Source organism: Lottia gigantea, assembly GCF_000327385.1.
Source record: "Lottia gigantea unplaced genomic scaffold LOTGIsca_14, whole genome shotgun sequence".
Taxonomy (NCBI): domain Eukaryota; kingdom Metazoa; phylum Mollusca; class Gastropoda; family Lottiidae; genus Lottia; species Lottia gigantea.
The window spans coordinates 1,488,357-1,515,535 of record NW_008707617.1 but is presented as its reverse complement, the minus strand read 5'-3'; the positions used below and the strand labels follow the sequence as shown (position 1 = coordinate 1,515,535).

The 27,179-nt window shown below is 33.1% G+C and overlaps 1 protein-coding gene across 1 annotated transcript; it reads right to left on the bottom strand.

Annotated features, from left to right (window-relative positions):
- Positions 1–12,439: 12,439 nt before the first annotated feature.
- On the bottom strand, positions 12,440–15,448 carry LOTGIDRAFT_73684 (hypothetical protein; the record flags this gene model as incomplete). The annotated part of the gene is made up of 3 exons (XM_009049683.1): positions 12,440–12,909; positions 13,090–13,239; positions 15,058–15,448. Coding segments are annotated over 3 exons (1,011 nt in total), but the record flags the coding sequence as incomplete, so codon positions are not given.
- Positions 15,449–27,179: the final 11,731 nt, after the last annotated feature.

Genomic DNA, 27,179 nt, shown 5'->3' with positions numbered 1-27,179 from the left:
TTGTGTTTTTTTTATTAATGCCATTGGAGGAGTAGACCTCATCCTTGTTTTCTGAACTCCATTTGCAAAAAGGTCGGTTTTTACAAAGATTTTTCAATGGTTTTCGCATTTAGATTTAGTTTTGTACAAAACATCCAATGTAAATCTCCACTTATTGCGACTTATTGAAAGTGACATATATATTTTCGTTATTTATTTTGTTCACTTGTACTACATATGTGTTCTGATTTTATAATGCAATTGTTTCTCCTTTGTCTGTGCTTCCGGAATACACTATTTATGAAGAATAACTTTGTATCTTGATAGTGACAATAATGTAGAGCTCTTAGCATTATGCATTTTCCATTATTTGTGGTGATGATTATTGTAATATCTAATGATCTCAGCAATTTAAAAAAAACGTGCGCAAATTTTTGATAATGTTCCAAAGGTTTTTCAAGCATTCAAAAGTGGTCGCATTACATAATTTTTCTTTATATATTTTTTTTGTGGTATTGTATAATTGAATATTTTGGGATGGTTGCCTCGTATGCATTAAATATCTAACTCACTTCCTTGCAACATCCAGTAATTTTAAATATAAAAACTTGGTTAGCGTATATTTACACGATTTTTTAGTTTGGGGCGAAGTTTGTGTTAATTCGTTGCATATTGACGCTTGAAGTATCCGAATATTTGATCATCAAAAACGTTAATAACGTCTTAAGGTCTTCCAGTACCTACTGACAGAAGTATTGAGTGTTTTCAGATGGGTTGTAGATGATGTTTCATCTGAAACATGGTCTTCTTGTAATTATGTTATGATATTTGTACACAGATGTTTGGTGCTTCCAAATTTATATAAAAAAAAAATTGTTATGCAAATTTGAGTATTTTTTATTTTTATCTCCATTGGAGTGATCTTCTGGGGTTTCTCGTCTTGTTGAAGTTCCTATGATAGCCAATGTTCGCTTTAAAACTATACGACCTCTTAGGATGACCAAAAAATTGAATTTTTTAAAACTTCCTTAAAATGAGTCTTGGTTTATCAGAGGACTTACCTAGTGTCAAAACTATACAACATAATCCAATAAATCCATAAAACTAATTTTGAAACATGCTAAGAAGCGTTTTTCAATAATTATTTAGTTTAATGGATATATCATCTTATATAGAGATTCTATTCTAAAGTTATGGCACCTGGTAAGTCCTTTCAACACATGGACATAAGCCAAATATATAAAGTGTAAAAAATCAATTTTGCTTATTCACTACACAAGTGAATTGTCGACAAAGCATCGGCGTGGGGTATCTGAGTGAGACAGACGCTACTAACCCGACAAATATTCCCCTACCAGTTCCTACCAGATGTGATATCGTGAAGGTTAGGGTCATCGTGTCCAAACAACGCCCATTTGTTAAGGACTTGGGCCGTTTCAAATCCCGTAGTCGGGAACATGGGTTAGGGCCAGAAATAAACTATCACTTTTTCAAAGCTAAACCTTAGGAACATTATACGATGGTTTTTCCCTTCCGTATGTCAAATTTTGCTTCTGTCTCGAACAAAACTGATTCAACAAAGATCAGGCCTAATTCCCTTAAAAAGTGCCATTTCATCTCTAGTCCTAACCCTGACCTTATCGAATCCGTATATCACGCAACAAATAGTGATAATTAATAATTCCCTTCAACATCATTCATCATATCATCATTAACTTGTCGAAGTGGTCAAAACTAAAAGAAGTGTCATCTTGAACTGCTCCAGTGTGGAAAACAAGATAACCCTCCGCTTTATCATCTAGTTTGAAAGATCAACTATGAAGATCGAATAATCATGTTTAACCAAAGGCTATTACTTCTTCCAAGTCATTGTTCTAAACTAACCCACTTTCAGTATGTTTCATTGAACAATGTTATTGGTTTTGTATCTGTTAGATCTTACTGTGACAATATATACTAGTAGGTCGTGATATTTTCTCTTTGAAACAGATCGCCATTTTCCGGTTTGATTTGGGTCTTGAATATATGTAATTAGAATCTTCAGAAGCACTAGAAATATACAAAAGTCGCATAATTCCTTCAAAAATATTTCAAACTATGAATTTCTGTTCCTATTTCGACAGATGTCTTTTCTATATTTGGCAGTGTCTCAAAAAAAGACGACTCGTCTTTTAAACTGTCCCGTAAAATTTTTGGACGACAGAACCTTTACCCTTCTTTGGACATAATGCATAATACATGTATTTAATTTTTATCCATTTAAAGAAAGTAAACTGAAGACAAGTATTAACAATGATTACAACCTATGGAACGTAGGCTGGTGAAGTTCTGTAATAAAAGCGGATTAAAATAAGAACACTTCTTGTTTATAAAATTACACAATATCAGTCTTGAAGAAGTATATTATATACACCTGCGTTACTCTTTATTTACTCCCAAGTTTCATATTGAATAGACAGTGTATTCTTCTCGGAATTAAAATATCCGTAACTTTTTATTACATAGAATCTTAGTTCAGCCACATCACGTTGCCATGGGACAGCAAAAACAAGTCATTGTTTGAGATAAAAGACACACGACCTACTCGTAACAGTCAATTTTATCTTCTACTTAATGTGAATACTGAATGCATTTTAACCATGACGACATGTCCGCTTTTAATGACTCATGAAACCAGCAAAAACCTATCATCCTACGAAAAGATTAGGCTAATGATGCTGTCCTGGCAAAATTTCCCTCATAGTACACTGCGTGGCGTTGCCCGTCTCCATCAACCCAAATAGGTACAGAAGTGTAGGACGTAAAACTCCATTCACTTCGTTTCATACTTAATGATTTGTCTATCATGTCTTCTAATGAGTCAGTTGAGAAACAAATGAATTTTGGCAAGACATTGTTTCTATTTCGAGGTTTAACACATGTACAGATGGTCTTTATAAAATACTCATTTGATGTTATCTTCTTTCTTACCTTTATTTATTTGTATTCACAATAAGTGTTGAAGAGAGTGGTGTTTTTCTACCTTACTGACGCGAAGGGAGGGTATTATTTTACTATAAAACCATTCAAAATTGCTAGGGGTGTTGTTAGTTACCAGGTGATTGGTATTTCCCCTGAATGTTAAAATGCTACATACAAGAACTATGTCCATTCCGTGAATGTAAATAAAGATATAGTGGGAATCAGTATATGTTAGGTTGTGTCAGATACTTTCAGGCTTGTCCATGGCAAATTAATCAAAGTTATTCTTCCACTGTTGGCTTGAGTTGATTGTTCCCAATGTTGTATCTTGCCTTCTGTTATATTACTGCAGGTACATCTTCAAAGACAATTCTTGGGCCTCGAACGATCGTTTTAATGTTAATGTCAAAACCTTCTACAAGGCGATGGAAGTTTAGTCGGATGTGTTTTTTTTTCGGTATGGCCATGTGCAATCCCGGACCTGAATAATTTGTTTCCAAGAACCTTAGAAATAATACTAAATAAAAACATATCCACTTGATTAAACGATTTACTGACTTTAATTTTGGGTTTTTTGCTGTCATATCATCGCTGAAACAAAACAAGAAACTTTCGTAAAAAAAGGATGGATTATTGTTCCAAGCATGGTAGAAGACTAACTAACTTGAAGCATTAAAGCTATAAATAGACAGTCATATTACACATGATGGAGAGTGTATCAGTGTATTTTTGACAGACCGTTATATCTAAGAGTTACAAGAGTAAAATATTAACCATTATATCATACTCTTTCTATAGTTTTGTTTCCAGTTTTAACATGTTGATTACAAGTTGATAGAGGCTCTTCAATTCTCATTCTCATGATTTGATTTTGTCCCGAATCCACCAGGATGACAAGGTTCGGTTAGGAACTTTCTTCGAAATGCTTTAGATACTATTAATAAAAATGCAAGGTCTGATTTGAAAACCTAGTACCTGATTACATTATCAAAATTGAGTTCGACAAATTCTAGGACATCATCTGATGTCATTGATCTATGATATTAAATTTTTAGATCCTGTCCTGGCAAATAACCTACTTGATAGCAATTGAAAAACTAAGTAAATTCAATTGGTCAATAAGTAAGGCGGATTTGGATCTTGTGCCATGTAATTGTGACCTTTATTTTGTATGCTTTAGAAAGCATTGATTTAGATATATTTATTTTCAATAATCTGATGTCTCGAAGGATGCGGATGCGTTAAAAAGCACTCAGTAAGAATGCAAAGAAAATAAATATTGCCGAAATATCAGAAGCTCAAAGGGACAATCATTCTCTTGGCCCCTGTAGTAATACTGGATGTTAGTTCAAACCTACTTCTGATTCTGTATCGCTGATGATATAGAGGATGTCAAGAAAGTAGGGGATCTTTTTGTCTTAAAACTGAAAATCTTTATCGAGAAAATATATTTGTCTGGAATCAATTGCTGAACCAATGGATGCTGACCTTTCCAAGATCAATGTTTGTTCAGCGGTCCTAAATGAAACAGCGGACCTCCACAATCGCTGCCCTGAGCATATGTGATGCATTTTATACAAAATTTTGTAAGAGCAACAACGACTATCAATCAAAGACATATTTTGATCATTTTATTTTATTCAACGAAAGTTATGGTTTGAATGGACACATAATAGTTCACGAAGCACAGCAACACAAGCACACCCAAAACTAGTATTCACGAGCACATGTGTATCTGTCGGAAAATATAATGTAATATAATAATAGGCCTATTCTAATATTACTGTAACCAGCATATGGGAGGATTTCAAAGCATATGTAACGTAAGCTATCACACGAGTATTTGAATCCATGAATATATAAAATATTCTCGCCCATCTCAGGACAACTTCGGTTTGTTGCACGAATTAATGCACATGCTGCCTCACCTGAGGAAGACCATATTGGAGTGGATTGTGAACTTTGTACGGGTTTACAACGACACAGGGCAAAGCACACTAAAGACAGAAGATTATACAGGGTCAATTACAATATTAATTCGTACTCACACAATGAAATCTAATCTTATAGAAGTAATAGTATACAATGGGAGATAACTTGATTAAAGACTACATTACACGATTCTTGTTTTAAAAACATACTTGCTTTCAAGTTTGAAAAAGGTGAGAAAGACGAAAAAGTACTTCGAAGGGAATTGACGAACAATCAACATTGCTCTGAACTGAAGATGAATGAAGTGTTAAAATACAATTGTAACAACCAAATTGTCAGCTTTCGTAACGACACCGGGTCGAATTTAGATGCAACAGCATTGCATCAGAATAAGTATTGTTATTTTAACTGTATTTATTTTGTTATATTAAAATTGTGAAAATGAAATATTATCAATATACATAATCATACCGTAAATATGGGAAAAAACTGTTGCGTCAATGTAAAAGAATGGGTATGAGATCTTGGGGTTCTTGGTAGATCAGAAATATGAGAAGGAAGCCCACACAGGAAATTTCTAATGAAGTGGAACATCAAGCACATGTTGTTATTTAAGCCTGAAAAAAAATATTAGTTAGAACACGCGCTTTACCAACATTAAATGACATTGAACCAAACTATGATAAATGTTCTAATGTATTTGTAGCCTACACCCAAAAAACAGTGATGAAAAAAAAACGAAATAAACATGATATAGAGAGCTTTTTGAACTAATTCCATCAAAAGCAGGAAGAAATCACGAAGTCTTTCCAAAAGATTTCAAAACCATTTCAATGCAACTGAAGGACAACTTCTTCCATCAGTAGATATCAAACCAGAAGGTGCAACTGAGATACTACCATGAAAAGTATAAGTGGTGTATGTACAATAAGCATTAATTCATATATGATTGTGTACAACATGATTATTTTGAATATAAAGGTGCATTTTAATCGGATTAATGTCCTATATTTCATTTTAATTATACTGATGTCTGAATTTTGTTTTTACCTTATATGTTTACATAATCATCTTTTGAAAAACTTAACTTTTAATGGATAGTGCTATGGATAGTGTCAAATGCTCATGAGTAAGTAAGGGACCTTTTTATTAATGGTTGTATCTTATTATACAATTTTATGGATAGATACTTCTGGTATATTTATTACTTCAGAGTTTCAATGTGGTTCTCAAATGAAACGTTATTTATCTATATATTGTGCTTATAATATGCCGTTGAAAGATTATTTAAATATTGTTTTTATAATATTTTAGCATAATTCGAAATGAAAAAAACATTAGTTTGTACAGGCCTAGGATTGAACAAATTCGTTATTAGCACTTTTTTTTCTGTTTTGATCTGAAATTAGATAAAATAATAATTCGCCCAATGGGTGAGAGGTTAGATTCTTATGTACTTTATTTAACTTGCTATGAATTGTCATTTAACTTCTGCGACAATCATTTTTTTGTCTATAAACATGGGGGAATTCCCCTTGTACTCTCATAATAGGAATGGACATTCTTACTTATTCGCTTACTGGTGAATGGGACAACAAAGGGTACTAGCCTTTACCACCTTGCCATCACTTCCATTCCCTGGCTGTTGTTTTCTACAACGTTATGTAGAGTGAACAGCAGAGCTTGCTCGTGCAAACAAAGATTTAGTTTGGTAAACAGTCATATACATTTCGTAGAAAAAGAATTAAGGAAGAGCTAAGAATGTCACGTCACGTTTAGTTTCGAAGAAAACTGACAATATTCTTGTTGAGTTTCGTGAACCTTTGGATAAATAATAAATAATTTCACAATATTACGTAATTGAAATTAAATACAATTTGTTTGGATCCATTCTTGTTGATACGCTATTGCATCAATAATCCTACCTTCTAAACTGCAAAATATATAACAAGGGAAATAACTCGTGTTAAATATCTTCCATTTTATCTATATTTTCGATAGGATCCACATGTACCCTCTATTATAAACATTTTCACCAAGATTCGCTTTAATCTATCAATAATGGTTACTTTTCGAATGTTTTTCTTGAATATGTCTTTACGCCAGCCCCGTCGCCAGGAATGAAAGAGCTCATTTCTGACAATTTTGAGGTGCCAAAAACGTATCTTAATCTATATATCCTTTTGATTTTGTTCAAAGACACTGTAAATGAACCAATCTCTGTGCTGAACTGAAGACTGCTTTGGGGCCCACCCTAACGACGGAGCTGGCCATAATATTTGTGGAGGCGGATGAAAGTTGACATTGAGCTCATCTGAGAATTCATTGGATTAGATGAAATATTCTACAAGTAGACCTACGTACGTAGATACAATTTGATCCAAATAACAGGTATATCAAGATCAATATGTATTCTAAAAGAAAAGTTTTTAATGTACTCCTGATGTAAACAGTCAGTATTGTTTAAGGTATGAATAATAAATGAGTCTAGCATGGATATATATATATATATATATACACACACAAACAATCCTACATCCGTTATAAAATCTATATTCATCATTATTCATTTATATACACCGGAATTCAATGAGTTTGTCAAGCTGATCTTGAACAGGTAAACAGTTACGGATCTTTTTCGATCACTCATCACTGAGTTCCATCTTACGCACTCAATCGAAAACGACACAATGGGATATAATCTTAAGGTGTCTTCGTCAAAGGTGATGCATAAAGTATTTAAATAGTTGCATGCCCATGGGATTTTTGGGTTCGTCCACTTGTACACATACTTACCTCGAAATACAGGCTACGATTTTGATACATTTTAATTTGTGAGTTTGCAAGGAGGATGCCTTTTTCATCGTTTGCAACATAGGACCACCTTGTCGACTAACATCTCATGCCTATTCTACAGACTATAATTTATGATGACTGTGTGTCATATTCGGGTTGATCTTTTATCGTCATATGGTAGATTGTAACAATTATTCATCATTTTTGATGTATTGATTTTTGCTTTGTTTGGAGCCTGACTATTTAGGACAATTTTGGTGATAATTGGTAATTTTTTCAAGGAAAAACACTGATTATTAGTACAATATTGCGATCGATTTACTAGCAAGTGTTTTTTAGGCTGATACCTTTGTAATAGTGATCCATATTGAATATAACAGCATTTGACTATAAATGTAAAGGGCTGAGCTGAAATGTAAGCATCTTGTAAGGCCGTATCTCTTTCATGAATGATGATATGATAGCCTTTTCGCCAAAGTTCCGATAACCATTTTTTATACATCTGATTTTGAGGAATAAATATGTTTAACGGTGATCGGTCTTATTCAACAACATGAACATTATCTCTGCTATCCTAACTCGTTGTCATAATAATAACTTTGAAAAGGTTCAATCTTATGTCTCTTAAGCCTTATTTCACCATTTTATATACTACATTAGTTAGAAAAAATGAAGAAATTTACGGTCTTTGAGTTTGTTTACGGTTGTAGCTGGAAATTAAATGACATTTAATTAGAAATTATGACAAATAAGACGGGACGATGGAATCAGTGGATTGTTTGAACAGTTGCATAACATCTATGTTGGGTTCAGGATGCAGATAATTGATATTATATATATGCACTAATATATATAATGTAGAAAGGTTATTTAGTATAAGATTATTTAGCCACGTTTGATGTGTAGCAAGCGATCTTGATATTGTTAGAAAGCTCACTAGACCAGTGTGAGAAGGGAAGTATTGTCACCCGAAAGGGGCAAAAGTCAAAAAAGTACTTTAACGTTGAAATTCTATGCATTCAAGCTACTTCTCGGCCCCTCTTCCAATTTTCATTATGAAGAATAAATAAATTCAAAGAGTGGGTGCTAATATGAATCTACGAATCGTTATAATGGATGATATACTAGCGTATGTCTTCCACATTTGCAGCGTGGTACCGGGGATCTTATTTTGTTGCATTTACTGTAATTGGGCCATTATAGCTTTTAAAAGATGGCAAACAATACAAAGAACGAACAAGAATAATTTAATATACAATAAAATCTAAAATAACAGAGTAACAGATAATATGAAAACATTGAAAAAAGATAACAATACAATATTTAACTTTGATATTATACAAGGGAATGTATTTCGAATAACTTATATCACAAATTAATTAGGCACACAATCACAAAATAGGTCGGGATAACAGAAAGTCCTAATATGATGAGATTGTCCTGTCCAGCCCTATTTTCAGCTCAAAAATTCATGGTCGCTAACCTCGTTTGCCAATTAAAAATCCATGGTATTTGGCTTCAGACATAACATAGCGTTTTCATAGCTCATCCGCTAAAGATCTAAAAAAATCGACAATGAAAAATAGCTCGAAAAACAGCATTGATTTGCATCTCGAATGAGTCATTATTTCTTCAAAGATTTAGCAAATGTCTGGGATGTTTGCATCTGGAGCCAGATTGGTACTTTCTCAACATAAACTACATACAAGCACCTGGACAACTTGGGGTTTTCAAATTTTAGCTTTAGTTTACAATAAAATTTCTTATTTTTCGTATTTGGAATTTGGTAAATTTCATTGGTAAGTAGTTCGTGTGGAATTTTTTTTTTATGGTACAGAACCTCTAATATATAGAAAGTTCTTGACAATCGTCTTCAAAATATTCTCATAAGTCAACTCAACACCTTCTATATAAATCTCGTGGATGTTGTTAGTACAGTTCAAACCACCAGCGAAAAAAAATATTTCTTTTAAATTACTTAAACGATTGTAAAATCAAAATTGATGGTATTTAGAAAAAACTGTAAAATATCGTCATATTAACTCATAGATTTCAAAATATATATTATTCTGCCTTAATTCATTTACGACGAGTCAACTTTAAGGTTCTTATGACATGGAATGGAACAGTTATAAATATTGATCCATTACTGTATAAATCATGCACTTTCAAAGACGCCAGGACGGATTGATTGATTTGCACAAAATTAATTACAAAAACTCCAGGCAAAAATCGATACAAAAATAATGAAGGTAACACTAGATACGGTAAACTATAAAAATAGATCTACAGTGTTTCTTTCAAATCCCGAGATAGTGTAGACCGGGGTACAAATATATACCTTTATCTTAATTACTGCATAACATTAAAAATATCATTATAAAACAAACACTTTTCACGTGAAATTGGTTCGACACTATGTGCTGTGGAATGATTCTTACCACGTTGAGTGTTATACAAGATACTCTCCTATAGAAGCACTGGCCAAGATCACAGGATGAGAACATACTTCTTTTACATCAATTATCAACTTTAATGAACATTAAACTAAAATGGTACTAAAAGGTTCTTCGCTGTGTGCAAAATTAGAAAAAAGTTCTATTCATTAACTCGGCTCGACAAATAATATTATTGAACTCGTTTGTCTATCTTATATTACTCATCGACCTTTGTAAGTAATTATTATTCTTTGCCTCGCTTAAGGCTGTGCATAAACTATTATCGAACTTGTTTACCAATAGACAATATTGAGTTTTTTTAAATCCATATATTTTTTCATAACCATGACGATGTGTTTCAATTTTCTTAATATCAAAGTAATATTGATTAAACATTATCACATTTTGAAGCTTAAATTTGCAATACTTTGTGCCCTCAAACAATGACTCGATACGAAACAAGTTGATGAACAAAAAATTAAAATTTTGCAAATAAAAATGTTGATGAACCTCGAAATCACTTTCATTTTCACATTCTGCACTATAATTAGATTCGTATTGCAATACAAGAACGGATATATAGACACAGCTTTATGGAACAACAATCACTGGTTAAAGTTTTATGCAACGTTTCGACCATAAATCATTTATCTCTTGTGTGTTCTTAATAATAAGCATTAATGTATATATAGTTTGCCCATCACGTCTTCTCATTATGTGCCTGAGGACGACGGGGGAAACACGTCGAAACGTTGCATAAAACTTTAACCAGTGATTGTTGTTCCATAAAGCTGTGTCTATATATCGTACTCACAATTGCTAAATGCCATTCAAAGACTTTAAGAACGGATAGGTTTGAAATATATTAAAAATACGAATTTCAGTCGTGATTCAGTTGTATTTGCGGTACGCCCTACTACATCATATCTGTTTAAAAACGTCTGTGATATGTGGACGGAGTGGATGAGGATTTAAATGATAAAAAACACCTCATAAAACATTTCATAAAACAGAAATACGTACAATTGTATATTATGCAAAAATGCCACAACAAAACGCAAATTGAACTATTCGGACGGAATAAGGGCGTGTAATTAAATACATTTGTCATAAATGAAATTCGGAAACTGGTCATCCCTAAATCACTACTAAACATCCATGCATAGAGGTTTGTACAAATAGTCTGATTCGTTGGAGGAATGTATATGCTTTCGTGGCTTTCAGTGAAATAAATCAGATCTTATTGTTAGTTATTCTGCCTATTATGTCTAATGTCTTAAAGAGACAAGTTCGCCATTATTGGGGGTTGTTTCGAGTCTTGAATATTTGTTAATGTCTTTAGTCTCAAGAAAAGACGAGTCGTCTTTTTAACTTTCAAAAGCGCATATTTCTTGACATACATGGATTTGAAGGCTCAAATTTCGACGTTGCGCTGTAAACACTATTACTGATAAAATCAGCTGAAAAAATCCCGTTTCTGAGACTACAGAATGGCCATGGCGAACCTATCCCTTTAACCATCGTCTCAATCTGCAAAAGAGAGTTTAGGTGCGAAAAGACAAGTACGATGTCCGGCGAAGTTCACTGGTACCTTTTATATAGTTCCATCCCAACGTTAATATTAAATCAGATCTGAAACGTAATTCATATGTGGAAAATACACATCATGATCAAAGGAACCCTAGTTTCCGATTTTACAATTTAAATGACGAACAATAATAAAAATTCACTTAAGTATACAACATTCATTAAAAAATATAGAAATAAAAATAACTAATTTGTAAAATGAGGACTGAGGGTACAGGGTAATCAGGAGATTGCACGTTCAGCAGTATCCAGAAAAAATAATGTTCATATGTTAACTTTTCTTTGGAAATAAGATAAAAGAAATCAATTGCACTTCTACGAGATATATATTCCTCTAAGGCCACACCAATTTGAATTTTAGTTCGTCGTATGCCAAAGTAGGTAGTTTATGCCAAATTACTTGTTTTAATGCAAATTAAACTCTCAATATGATTGAGGTGATACTTGCTTTATTTATTTTGACGAGGCCTGCCAAATCGGAAATTTCTACTTCATGAAGCGAACGCAAATACGTGCTTTGATTTTCACAGATGTGCATTTGCTGGTTTCTATCTACGCTTTCTCACTCAAATTCTACAGAACCAAAAATCAAATTGACGCGACCTCATTTATGTCTCAATTATTATCCCAAAGTCTCCATCTAAAAAGATGACGTATTGCACAGACTTTAAATAAGTGTCGTATCAATCTACATCACATGGGCGAAAGTAAAAGGTATCTTATTCCTCGGTAGGCTCGAGAATGCCCAGTTTTTGTCCAACCCATCTGCATTTCGCTATTATTTCATCCTGCATAAGTGAGAAACACATAGATAATATAGCCATACCGAACAGGACATATACGGCGCCAAGTAGTAGTTGAGCTTGTGATTGTGGATTGTCGAAATCTGTTCCGGGCACAACATCACCGAAGCCAATGGTACTGAGAGTAATAAAACAGAAATAACCAGACTGTAGCCAATCCCATCCTTCCCATAAGGCAAACAATACTGCACCGCCGAATATGTAGCCACCAATTACAATCATAGTAATGGTAAGTGGTACAGTGATTTTCTTTTCATCCAAATCATCATCGTCATCATCGCTATCATCGTCGAGAATCATAGGGTCAGGTCGATTCATCGTTTTTACATCTAATGGAACGATTTTCACACTGGATTTAGCCAAAGGACTGGGTGATCGTGATGATAATTTTAATTTGGTGGTATCATTGGTATCTGTGCTTCCAGTTGGTGATTTACAAGGAAGTTTTGAGAATTCGTTATGATCCTTGACGGAGTTATTCATGACCATATTTGATTTATCAGATTTCCAGTTATCGCCGCCTCTCTGCATTGGTTTGATCTCTACAACCTTGGTCGATCGCTCCTTCTTCTTTCGTCGGCAGCATCCACAACAGCAGATCTTGGCATAAATGAATCTAAATATGTCAGCTAGGACGTCGCCGATATTTGCCAAACACAACAACATAAGAGGGATTCCAAGAACAGCATATGCAATACAGACTAATCGACCCCATACCGTTTTTGGTGCGATGTGTCCAAATCCTGAAATAGAGATATTCTAGTTTTAGGCAGTGCGTCATTATTCTTATGCAGAACTAAGAGTCTTTAGGTGGTTTTGTTTTACGATCCGTCACACTTAAAAACTATTAGTTAGTAATATTCGTTCTTTCCATCGATCTCATCACACCCCTTCATATACTAAAGCCCAAAATATTTCAGTTGAAAGATTACAATTGTGTAAGATTCTATTTATCAGGCGTTCAGAAGAATTGATTTCTAGCCCAATAAAAAAAATCGAATTGAAGAATTGTCACACACCGGAAGATGTCCAATGAGTCATGGGTGAATGCACTCCTCTTAACGTCCTTTGCTCAAATATTGATTGTCTTTGAAGATAGATCAGGTATGTCATTTCAATCAAAAGGTCATGAGAACAATTTTTCAAAGGCATCTGAGGACAGCGAATGTTTAGTAGTCGATTTGTACCACAACACACCTGGCGCAAAAGGGTTGCAAAACTAGTATTAGTAACTGAAAGTTTGTGGTTTACAGCAACTTCGTAAATAATGTTAAACTGTGGCATTAACGAGTAACGTCGATAGAAGTGTCCCTGTTTTTAATAATGGCTTGTGTAACGTCGAAATTAACAGATGCTGGTGACTCGAAGACCAGTAAAACGCTTTATATTTGATAATGCATAGTTTATTATTAAGGGCTTAATTTGATTAGTGTTCGCAAAAGAAATTTCGAATTACGGACAAAAGAACTAAAAGTGCTCCTGATTCTGTTAAATGTACTTCACAATTCACAGGCCGATATATTCAATGTTCGAAATCTGAATTTGTTTTCGTGTCTTAATCAATCATTGCGTCTACATAATTTATGATTTATCTTACGAGTATGTTTTCCTACACACGCAATCTTCTCCCAACTACAATCTAGAAATAATGGTGATTGGCTGATATTATATCGTTCAAACATTATTTTACATTCATGATAAAACAACTACGTCGTTTTCCAACACAATATGAAGTTCAGGGTCACTTGCGGATTTTATGGTCTCTTCATAAACTTCCAAACGTAGGCAAAACATGATAATCTCTACTTTTCGACAAGATTTCCTTATTATTTGATTTATATGATTTATTTGATGTACAGTCAAACTTGTATTAATGTTACGTAAGGTTTTTAAGTTTGTTATGCTTTTTGAAAGCTGTTAGAAAACTAGCGTACGGATTTGAGTAAAATAAACGCCTAATTGTAAAGGAATTTTTCTCCTTCGTTTTCTAAAGTTTTCAACAAATAATATCGAACCATTATGAAGTCGAACACCAAAACTAAGTCAAACTGTTTCATTAACAAATAATTAGTAGCCTCAGTTTTTAATTAACCCTTTTAAAATAAATTCAGCTTGATCAAGAAGATACATAGTTATAAATGGTATACTTTATTGTCAGGTATAATTCACGAAGTTTTTTTATAATGAAAACTTTTAGCAAAAAAGCGGAATGTCCATTTAAGCATGCGGGTCAAGGTAATGCCCAGAAGTGGCTGCTTACTAAAGGGTGGTGCTTATATTAGGTTGATATTTTGTAATTATATGCAATTTACTAACAATGACAATAGGCTTAATAAAAATTAAAATAGCATTACTGATGATGAACATTAAAATATTCTTTAAGACAAGGCTGTTTTTACACTTTTATGGCTAATTTTTCCTGGAAGTTTTAGACATACATGTACCAGATTTTAACATGTAATATCGGGGTTAATTTCGCAGCCTAATCCTAACTTAACTGAGTATTTAAGATGTGGCAGAAATTAAATTAAAGAAATTGCATGGTATGAATAGCTACTTACCTATCGTGGATATCACAGTAACTGAAAACATTACAGAGCCAGCCCATGACCAAGCGTAGACAGGACCACCTGGTTCGCCATAAGTTCCGCAAACTCTCCCATCATAACCAATAGCAAGAGTGTTATTCCTGAACGTTTCCAAGACGCTTTTAACTTGTACTTCCATTAAAGCTCTGTTGTTCTCGGTTGGAAATCCATAATCGTTGAAGATTTTGAGTATACTTTCGATGGTTTTGTTCTCCATGGGATTGTATTCGCTTCTGGATTCATAGCAAATCATTTGTTCGTTATTTTTCTCTAAATGCTCGAAAATAAAGCCTCCAGCTACACAATATAACACCACCATACCACATAATCCCACATGTGAAAACAAAAATTTTGCAAATTTCTTGCAGCATCCATCTTTTTTCTTCGTCGTTCCCATCGTGAAAAGTTATTTGATTAGTTTTTGAGCACTGTGATATCTTCTGGGGTTTGTCTTAATTTTTCAGAACATGCTTGTAGTTCAACGATAGTATCCCTGAAATTACAAAGATTGCAGTTTTCTTTTAAATGTATAGAACTGAATAAATGTGTCTTAAGTGAGTGACCAGAAATAACGATAAAACTTTTCATTTCAGGAATTTTCAAGTATCAAAGCTATGATTATAATATTTTGACCTGTTATTTTTAGCGATATAAGACATCTTTTCACTAAATTACCGCTTAATAGATTCCACCATTTTCAAAAAACAAGTACCAGTCTTTTTAAAATTTCTTGTCGAAAAATATTATGATGTTAATAAAATCTGAAATATATTCCCTTTCATTGAACTAATACCCAATAAGGACATTTTCAGCAAAGAAAAAAACCGATTAATTTGTTTTCCATGAAAAAGGTGCCTTCTGAATTTTGGAGTAATTCTTACAAAGAAAAAAAATTGTATACCTGTCTAAACCTCTTATAGTACCTGTCTTAATCTCATTCGGAATATTGTATCTGCCTAAATCTCATTCAGAATATTGTAACTGCCTAAATCTCATTCAGATTATTGTATCTGTCTAAATCTCTTGCTGAAAATAGTGCATGTCTAAATCTCTTTTGGATATAGGAAAACAGTAATTGCCAAAATATCCTTCGGGATATGATACCTGTCTAAATCTCATACAGGATAATATAATAATAAATATTTAAGGATAGTACGTGTCTAAATCTCTTTCAGAATATAGTACGAGTCTTAATCTATTTCTGAGTAGGGCGTAAAACTCCATTCATTTCATCTGATTTAATCATTTTCAGAATATAGAACATGACTTAATATCTTTCAGAATATAGATCCTAACTAAATCTCATTTGGAATATTGTATCTGTCTAAGTCTCTTGCTGAAATTAGTGCATGTCTAAATCTCATTCGGAAATAGGAAAACAGTAATTGTCAAAATCTCTTTCGGGATATGATACCTGTCTAAATCTCATACAGGATAATATAATAATAAATATTTAAGGATAGTACGTGTCTAAATCTATTTGAAAATATTATACGTGTCTAAATCTATTCAAAATATGATACCTGTCTAAATCTCTTTCAGAATATAGATCCTATCTAAATCTCTTTCAGAATATAGTACGTGTCTAAATCTATTTCAGAATATAGTACACGCCTTAATCTCTTTCTGAGTAGGGCGTAAAACTCCATTCATTTCATTTGATTTAATCATTTTCAGAATATAGAACATGACTTAATCTCTTTCAGAATATAGTACCTGTCTAAATCCCTTTCAGAATATAGATCTTATCTAAATCTCTTTCAGAATATAGTACCTGTCTAAATCCCTTTCAGAATATAGATCCTATCTAAATCTCTTTCAGAATATAGTACCTGTCTAAATCCCTTTCAGAATATAGATCCTATCTAAATCTCTTTCAGAATATAGCACCTGTCTAAATCCATATCAGAATATTATACCTGTCTAAATCTCTTTCAAAATATAGTACCTGTCTGTCTAAATCCCTTTTAGAATATAGATCCTATCTATATCTCTTTCACAATATAGTACCTGTATAAATCACTTTCAGAATAAAGTACCTGTCTAAATCTCTTTAAGAATATAGTACCTATAAAGTACAAAATTACATTTCTTAAAAATACTTACAAAAAGAATCAGAAGTATAAAAAGAAATGGAACTATCCTGGCATTTAAACAAATACCTGAAGTAAAATGTCTTTGTACCTGGCAATTGAATTGCAGGCAACACTAGAACCTAGTCATGTTATTTATTATTGATTGAGTCGTCCCATCAAAAAACAAAGAAGGTATCGATCGACGTTCAAATCTATTGTCTGTAAGATCTATTCAAACTTCAATCGCTAATAAATATTTATGATTTAACTCCCTTCTAGCCTGTTAGCAAGTCTTTAGAACCTCTTCTTTTGTCTACTACTTAGAAATAATATATTAAGATTAAGCCTTTTCATAAAAGAGTTCGATCAACTTGACGTTACCAAGTTACCGAAAGGCGCCATTTTGGTGACGTGGTCCTCCACGCTTGATATTGAAAAATTGAAAGGACAGTATTATTTTTCTATTGTTTGAATATATATCTAAAGATCGATTTTCATGAAATGACAATAACGTACTTCAAGTGTATTTTACTGCTTTTTGTGGTTGTGAAGAAAATATATATATTTTTTATAAGGCTAGCTCTTTCGTCATTATTGAACAATGGGACCCAAGTTCAGTTTATTGTTTGGCTACTGTCTACAAATTCATTTTCATTTATCTGAATGTTCTCACGAGGACCTAAACGTCCTTGCCCATGCATTCTTGTATGATTCATTGTAAGTTAAATATTCAAGAGTGCATTAAAAGAAAAGCTATTCAATTCAAATACTATTTATATAACTGAATAGAGATAAGATCAACCTTCTGATTAGCTAGCAGAATCTGGGAGCAACTGCTGGATTTAATCTACTGAAAAATCGTCGATCCGAGATGCAAAGTCTTCAATACCGGGAAACATTCTCAGAAGTACCCGCAAATGTAATAAATATTTATATCAATCCATTATTAGTTTATTTATTCTTCGTGGACTCTCTCCATTTTTATCAAGTGATTGTCTATACTCTCATATTTACCACTAAAATTCAATTTCTATTTTGGTTTGCCGAGTACTTATGTTTGGAAAATCTCCAGAAGTATGCAAGTAGTGTTGTCTTTTAAACATTCTGCCTCGGGGTTTTCTGTTATATTACTGCATATCAATGATATAAAGGGCGTATTGTTTCATCAGCTACAACGATTTAGGTACCCTTTTTACGAAATAAAAATGATCTCAATATAACGAAAACGCTCATTTAATCACCCCCTCCACGAAATAAAACAACCCCTATTATAGAAAAAAAACAAGTGTGATCAATTTGAAAACAAGATCTATTGTTATGAACTTGAAAATAACCCAAACTGTGAAAAAATTAACAAATGTGACAAATTTGAAAACAACCTCTATTGTTAATACACTAACAAATGTGATAAATTTAAACAAATCCTATGGTGAAAAAACTAAGTAATGTGATGAACTTGAAAAGAATCCCAATTGTGAAAAAAACTAACAAATATGATAAATTTTATAAGAATCTCTATTGCGAAAAACTAACAAATGTGATACATATGAAAACAAGCCATTTTGTGAAAAAAACTAACAAATGTGATATATTTGAAAACAAACCATGAAAAAACATAACAAATGTAATAAGTTTGAAACAACACCTGAAAAAACTATCAAATGGGATAAATTTTAAAACAGCTCCTGAAAAACTAACAAATGTGATAAATTCTAAACAACCACTATGGTGAAAAAAATAACAAATGTGATAAATTTTATAAGAAACCTTTTTGGTGAAAAAACTAACAAATGGGATAAATTTTATTAAAAACTCTATTGTGAAAAACTAATGTTATTAATTTGAAAACAACCTCTATTGTTAAAACACTAACAAATGTGATAAATTTAAACAAATCCTATGGTGAAAAAACTAAGTAAAGTGATGAACTTGAAAAGAATCCCAATTGTGAATAACGCCTTAAAAAACTAACAATGTCATAAGTTTGAAACAACACCTGAAAAACTAACAAATGTCATAAGTTTGAAACAACAGATAAAAAACTAACAAATGTGATAAGTTTGAATCAACACCTTAAAAAACTAACAAATGTGATAAGTTTGAAACAACACCTTAAAAAACTAACAATGTCATAAGTTTGAAACAACACCTGAAAAACTAACAAATGTCATAAGTTTGAAACAACAGATAAAAAACTAACAAATGTGATAAGTTTGAATCAACACCTGAAAAAACTAACAAATGTGATAAGTTTGAAACAACACCTGAAAAACTAACAAATGTGATAAGTTTGAAACAACACCTGAAAGATTAACAAATGTGATAAGTTTGAAACAGCACCTTAAAAAAGTAACAAATGTGATAAGTTTGAAACAACACCTTAAAAAACTAACAAATGTGATAAGTTTGAAACAACACCTGAAAAACTAACAAATGTGATAAGTTTGAAACAATGCCTGAAAGACTAACAAATGTGATAAGTTTGAAACAGCACCTTAAAAAAGTAACAAATGTGATAAGTTTGAAACAACACCTTAAAAAACTAACAAATGTGATAAGTTTGAAACAACACCTGAAAAACTAACAAATGTGATAAGTTTGAAACAACACATGAAAAACTAACAAATGGGATAATTTATAACATCGTAATATAATAAAATCAAACGTGACACTCATTGTGATAAATGTATTAAAAACAACTCGTTATTTTTAGAATGTGCAACATAGACTTTGTGTATTGTGATAAATATTAAATCGTTAGCGATAAATCTATCATATTGTGACATTTTCAGGGCAACACGTATTGTGATATAATTGATGTAATCAATTTCAATAAAGCACGTCCTATGGTGTTGTAATAATTTTAACTCATTATCTACCGTCTATAATGCCATCGTAATAACATTAGGTTTTAGGTGGTGAAAGCGCACACCGGTCCGACTCTCGGAACACTGGCACAGTGCTTCAAAATTTTTCTTAACATGAAGGGTATTTGAAATCACAACTAATCGCAGACCAAAAAACAACTCCCTACCAACTGAGCTATTCCAATGCCACAAAAAGACAGCGTTCCAACCCAGAGTTAGAGGGAAGTTGTACATATGTATACTTCAAGGAGATATGCATATAGCCTGCCACTATAGAAAAAAGATATTAACGGGTGAGAGCCGACCCCGGCCGATTAAGGTATTTGAAGCAATACATGAATGAAAGATAGTATTTTTCTGAATTCCTAAGTTATAAATTACTTGATATAAAGTATTAAAATTATTAAAGAATCGAGTGTCATATAAACTGACATTATTTGCGGCATTTCATCAAAAAAGACAGGATTATTGACTTAGTGGTATATTGTTGACACATTAACCTATATTGACATTACCATCCTGACTCTGACATTCTATTTGATATGTCAATTAACTTTCATGCCTTAAGGATCAAATGTTAGATCACCTTAAAACAAATATATACGCCAAATAGATTCAGTGAATAATCTATATTGGCCTTGTGTATCACTTCACTAACTTCTATCATGGTAAAAAATATTTTGTTTTATTGTCTGTGAAATATACATGTACATAAATGCTGACATAAAAATACGAAAAATGAAAAGATTACTATATTGAAAAGGTTTATTATTGTTACATTTGCCTAACGTATATCCAAAGTAACCTTATGATGAAAACTATGTATGAATTCAATGCTCTTTTATGAGGATGAGCAAATAGCGTTTTTTCATGCACAGATTGAACTATACTGCGAGTTTTTATTTTTTCTAATTTCAGATCAAACTAAACTTAACTTTTTGAGAACAAAAAAATGGTAATCAACTTATATTTTGATCTGGAATTAAATAGAGAATGGACTACTAATTTCATCTGGAACAATTCCTTTAATTTTCACGGGCCACAAAATACAGAAGAAAACCTTTATTGTTTGTGTTGTGTGCTTAGTTTAACAATGGCGTCCATGGTAACAAGATCGATAACTCATGTTTGACTGAAATCGCTTCTGGTTAAAAGGCTATAGTATCGATTTTTGAAGGTTTTAAATATGTATAATAACTTTATTGCAGGATATATATTAGATGTGGAAAGAATCTACATCCTAAAAATAAGACAGGAAGACAACCTTAAAAACCTAACACGCATAAATGTCATTATGCAAAATGCTTCAGAAAGATGTGAACGATTAAGATATTTCGTGCCCTACTAAATATTCCATAGATTCTTGAATATGATTTAATCAACAGTTTCATATCAGCTAAAATTAATAAATAGCACCACACTTTTCTGGACTAAGCAATAATTTTTTATCTTTTTGTCCAAATGGGAAGGTAAGAGCATCAAGATATTCTACAAGATCTCTTGGTGTTGAAAATTCTTCAAGATAATCTTACTCCTTATAGATCAGAATCTGTCTACCTTTGGCTCACTGATGTGTTCATATACCAAACTATCGAGGACAATTCCCTGAAAGGGACACGTTCGTCATCCGTTTGACCAATCGAACTTTAGTCTTAAGCTAATTATTAATAGTAGAAATTTATGAATAAGATTTAGATTTAATATTACCCGAGCCTTGCACTTTTATATGTAGGACCTTCATTTTGAGGATGTTTTTTTTCACCTTTCTACAAAAATACCTTGGTTAACACGTTCATGTGATTACTGAATTAAAACTAGTTGTCGAAGTTATTTTGGGCAATGTTATGCCCTTGACCTTCCATTTTCACAGAGTTATCAACTTCAAGTGATGTCATTTTGTTTGTTTACATGACGTACGAATACCTGACCTAATTTGCAATTTTAATAACCTGTGCTACGCGTTCATATCGTTTATGTGAACATGTGTTATGATCATGGATACTGTACTGTTTTGTGATAAGATAAAATGTGGTTTGCCCAAACCATTGTTTCTTAAAATTATGCTGAGCGCTTCCTAAACAAAAAATGACATGAATGGAGTTTAACGTTCCATTCATGTGCACCTAATTGGTCTAATGAAAATGAGCAAGGCCATGCATTGTGCACTGGGGATCGTTTACTAAACAACAGACAATGAAATTTGAATGCTCTGCAAGTACAACAAAAGTATATAATTAACTGTTGCTTGTACCATGTACCCTCACTTCACCTGATGATGACAATGTAGATTGTTGAAACGTAGTGTGTAATAACACTAAGGAGTAGTATACCATAATTTACCGTTATTCAGCATAAGTACACCTATTGGAATCATCATTCTTTGAATAAATTGTGAATCCTAAATCGAAATCATTTGGTTTATTTGGTTTTATTGTAACGTTGGAATTTGCAGAAATTAGAGTGGGAAAAGGTATCTTATCAATGAATAAAGGAGTACAATTTTTTGGTATAGGTATACTACTCCTTGGTTTTATTGTACGAAACGTTTCAACAATCTCTTTTGTGAAAAGAATGGTGCTTAAGAATTATTTAGTGAAATGACTCTTATGGAAAATTTCTCGTTCCCACTTTTTCATTCTCATTCTGTAATTACCATTGAATTTGAAGTTGTAAATACTAATACATGTTACTTTTTGTGAGTCTTTTAACGATTTTATCCCATTTAAATGACAATTACAGGACAATAAAAGCACAACTATACGTAATTTTTTAAAACTACTTACGTAAATACGACCAAACTATATCTTCTCATTTAATAATTAAATTTAAAAGTTCCCTTCTTAGGATATGTCCAATGCCCAACTTTTATTGTTTAGAAAGAAAGACGCTAGATCTACCTCAGCCTCGGTATATTCTATCACCTTGGATTCACCTACGTCAGTCTTTATTGATTGTCGAGTCCCATTGTCAGACTAAGTCCTGGGACGGCATACAGAACCAATGGAATAAAGAATGAGAAATGTTCAATCAAAGTTAAACGACGTTTTCTGTCGAGAACGTTATACAGCTCGATACACGTGTACCATGCTTTAATTTAACACACATTTTTATACGCCCACATCTCACTATGTGAACGTATATTGTCGGCACCCCTGTCCGTCCGTCGACATTTGCTTGTAAACACTCTAAAAACTAGATTATTTGATGGAATCAAATGAAATTCGGTCTGTATATACATATTCATAAAACGAAGATCGAGTTCGAATTTGAGCTATTTTCGACCGTTAGAAGCAGAGTTATTGCCCTTGCCCCAAAATCTTTAATATTTACCATTCGCATCCCGTGGTGGGCATATATGGCTGTGGTCCACTATCTTGATCATAAACATCCGTACAAGCATTCAGTTTATCTAAATCCCGTTCAAAGCATATCAAATTCGATAGTAAAAGTTGTAGAGTAGTGGACTCATCAACAGAAAAGTACCACCAGGTGTTTTGAAAAGAGTGAGCATGAACTGCTTCGCATTGAGGTCAACAGCATGAGATACAATCAGATCAATCTATGCCTGACCAAACAAGATTCAAGAAACAGATTTGTCATATTTGTTCACAGGTTAACCAAAACGACCATGAAATTTCCTGAATGAAGTTTGAAGTGTCAAGTAAGCCTGCTTAAGCAACTTCAAAGTTAAACCCCGACCTCGGGCCAGAAGGTCTTCATAAATTGAAGAAGCCCTACCATAGCGGATGAGTCGTGAAACGTACACGCCATGAGCCGGTGATGTTATCTGTCGTTCTTAATTTTGTAATATAAAAAATAAATAAATAATATCAGTAAATGATGTCTAATCTTGTATTTTTATATCATAGTTTCCTGCATAACACAATTAACCGGATATCTTCGAGAACTTCAATAGTTTTTCGATGAGGTTGCTTCGCGTTTCCTCCAAGTGCGAAATCTACCTAGTAACAATTAGGTTTACTTCTGAAGCGCACTGAACAATAGGTCAAAAGAAAATGAAGCTTGTATAGCCTTTTGGAACTGATGTTATTGTGAAATGATTAAAGCCAGGTATCCAAACGCGTAATCATGTAATGTGATCATCACTAAGCATAAACAAGCACGATAAATAAACTTCTGGGACCGAAGCTTCAAGGTCAGTTGTTCAGAATGATGAGTAATTTGACATTGATTTTGTGCAAATATTGGCTGATCTCCTCCGCGATATCTATTTTGAATTAGTCTTGTAATATCTTCATAATTTGATTTTCTTGTAGCATTAATAGGTCATTGTGACTTCTTGTACAAGGCACATGCTGGAAACTCTTGGTCTTATTCTCATCTTATATCGTGGAAATTAACAGAATTTCAGCTAGACAAGGTTACAATGCCGTCAAGTCAACATGAAGATAAAATTGGTGCCTTGAGGCAAACTGGAACATATTTATACCAATAACAGGACCAATCTTCATTAGGGGCAATAGCACAACACTTGTTGCTTTACCCATGTTAAAAAAGCAGTTTTAATATTACCACTGCTGAAGAATGCACAAATTGCTAACAGTTCATATGAGGATGTTACTGGAAATTTCAAGTAAAAGCGTAAAGCGAAAGCGGAGATATGCGGACACTTGGTCTCAAACAAACAACCATGTTATCTTGGTCGATGTCGCTTGAAGTATTGATTTTGTAAATTCCTTCGGGCAAACGCAGAACCGGTTTCTTTTGTTTAGTTATCGAATTTTAGCTTTAGTATTTATGTTGATCAAAAATAACGAAGCTACGTCAAATTGAAATAGTGAAAAAATACTATCTTACTGCCTATTGAAATATTATTAATTTCTTAATAGGAATGTTGACAATTGTTTGAGTGCTGTGTTCTATTTATAGTACAGTGGTGTGTACAGTTTAAAATAATTAATTAAGCATTTACTTACACAAATTAATTCTAAATGTGAAAGGCTATATAAACGGGCATTATTGAATTTGCATGAAACTGGGTATATATATTGTGTTACATCGATGAGAGATTGACTTCGCCAATATACGTCCGACTGCCATCTAGACCACAGATTTTAATCTGTTTTGGGAAAACTTGGTATTTATGTATATTAATGGCATCTCTAACGAGTCCTAACTTCACGGTTTAGACGATCAATGGCATATATCAAAATATGAAGGTTGCCAGAAGCAGTCGTATTTTTTGCTGCAACTTTGCCGAGGCCGAAATAAAAGAGTGTGGTTAGTGAGATCAATGAATAATATGATTAACAAGAGACATTTGTACATTTTGCCTAAAATCCATAAGAATCCAACCAAGGAGTGGTTTATCTCGAATAAAATCCCTAAAGGCCGCCCGATTATATCTGACCGTGGTAGTGAGTCGCATGTCAACATCGCGCCTACCTTAAAGACACAACCGACTTTGTCAATAAAATAAAAAATCTTCGAGTTCCCTCTAATGCTTTTTTAATGGTAAAACATATTTACAAACTTCAGGGACAGCAATGGGCAAACGATTCGCCCCTTCCTACACAAACCTTTTCATGGCAGAGTGGGAACGTGAAGTGTTGCCCCTCTGTTCATTTGACCCACTTTTTTACGGACAATTTTTGGATGACATTTTTATGGTTTGGACTTATTCTATCGAACAGTTTTGGGAATTCTTTTAAATTCTCATCAACCACCACCCTTCCATCAAGGGAGATTTAAGGGAGATTTCATAGCAGAAACAAATAAACAGGATATTAAAGTGTATTTCAAAGAAACTGATACTCATCAACTCTTGCACAAGAGCTCCTTTCACCCAAAACATACCTTTTCTGGTATAATTAAGTCACAAGTTTTACGATTTCATCGAATTTGTACAAGATCTTCTGATTTCAACCAAGCCTGTACGATTGTTTTCTCAAAACTGAAAGAGCGTGGGTACGATTTTTACGAAACATAAAAAATTCCACCTTAGCACAGATAGCAGCTACAAACAGACTTTATGCCGAAGTACCTCCAGGTTTAAGAAGTGCTCCATGTTTGTCCAGTAGATGCAAAACATGTCCCTTTATATCAGAAACTCATTATTTTGTAAGCAACTCTACGAATAAAAGGTATCCGATCCAGGAACATCTAACATGTGAACATTCGAATGTAATATATTTAATTTCATGCAAGAAATGCCCCAAACAATATGTAGGAGAAACTAAGAATAATTTACGAACTCGTTTTAATGCTCATAGAAAAGAAAGACAAGCCTGTTTCTAATCATTTCAACCTCGAGGACCATTCAATAGAGGATCTCACCCTAATCCCAATTGAGCGCACAAAAATTGACTTGCCCGAAGATGAAACTACCAAATTCCGTCAATCTAGGGAAGCCCATTGGATTGAGACATTGAATACAGCAAGACCTATAAGACTAAATATTCATCATAATGTAGGCATAGCACCCTTTGTTGTCCCGTTTAATACAACCAGCAATCGAGCAAGCAAGATAGTTCATGCCCACTATAAGAGCCTTCAAGAGAAATTCCCCCATGTCTATAAGCAGAAAATGATAGTTGCATATTCAAAAAATAAGAACTTAAATGATAATATTGTTCATAGTAAACTAAAAACAATCAGTACATAACAGATACTATACTTCTATTTTTTCTAATTTCAGATCAGAATAAGAACAGAAGAAAACCCAATATCAAGACCAATATCCTAAATTCTAAATAAAGTGTCTGCTCCACCCTAGGCCTGTACATTTGGCAGAATCAAACCCTCCCTTCCCCGAAATCCAATATTGCCTAAGTCAACAGATGATTTCATATCATCAATGACACAGAGTAGAGCTGTTTCAGTGCTATGTGCAGAACGATAAGCTGATTGAAATCCATCAGAGAGTTCAAACTCATCAAGATAGTCAATAAGCATTTAATTATACATCTATCTCTTTTAAATAACCCGTCCTCATTAGCCCAGTTCTGTGCAGAAGAGTGGGACGTAAAACTCCATTCATGTCTTTAAATGGCAAATCTTATTTTCCAGATTTTCTACTACAACAGCTCTTATATTTCTAATTTGTAATCCCATCGAACAGGAAATGAAAAGAAACAATGAAGGGTAGAATTATTGACGAAACCACCTAGAACAGGTGTTAAAATTGTAGGCT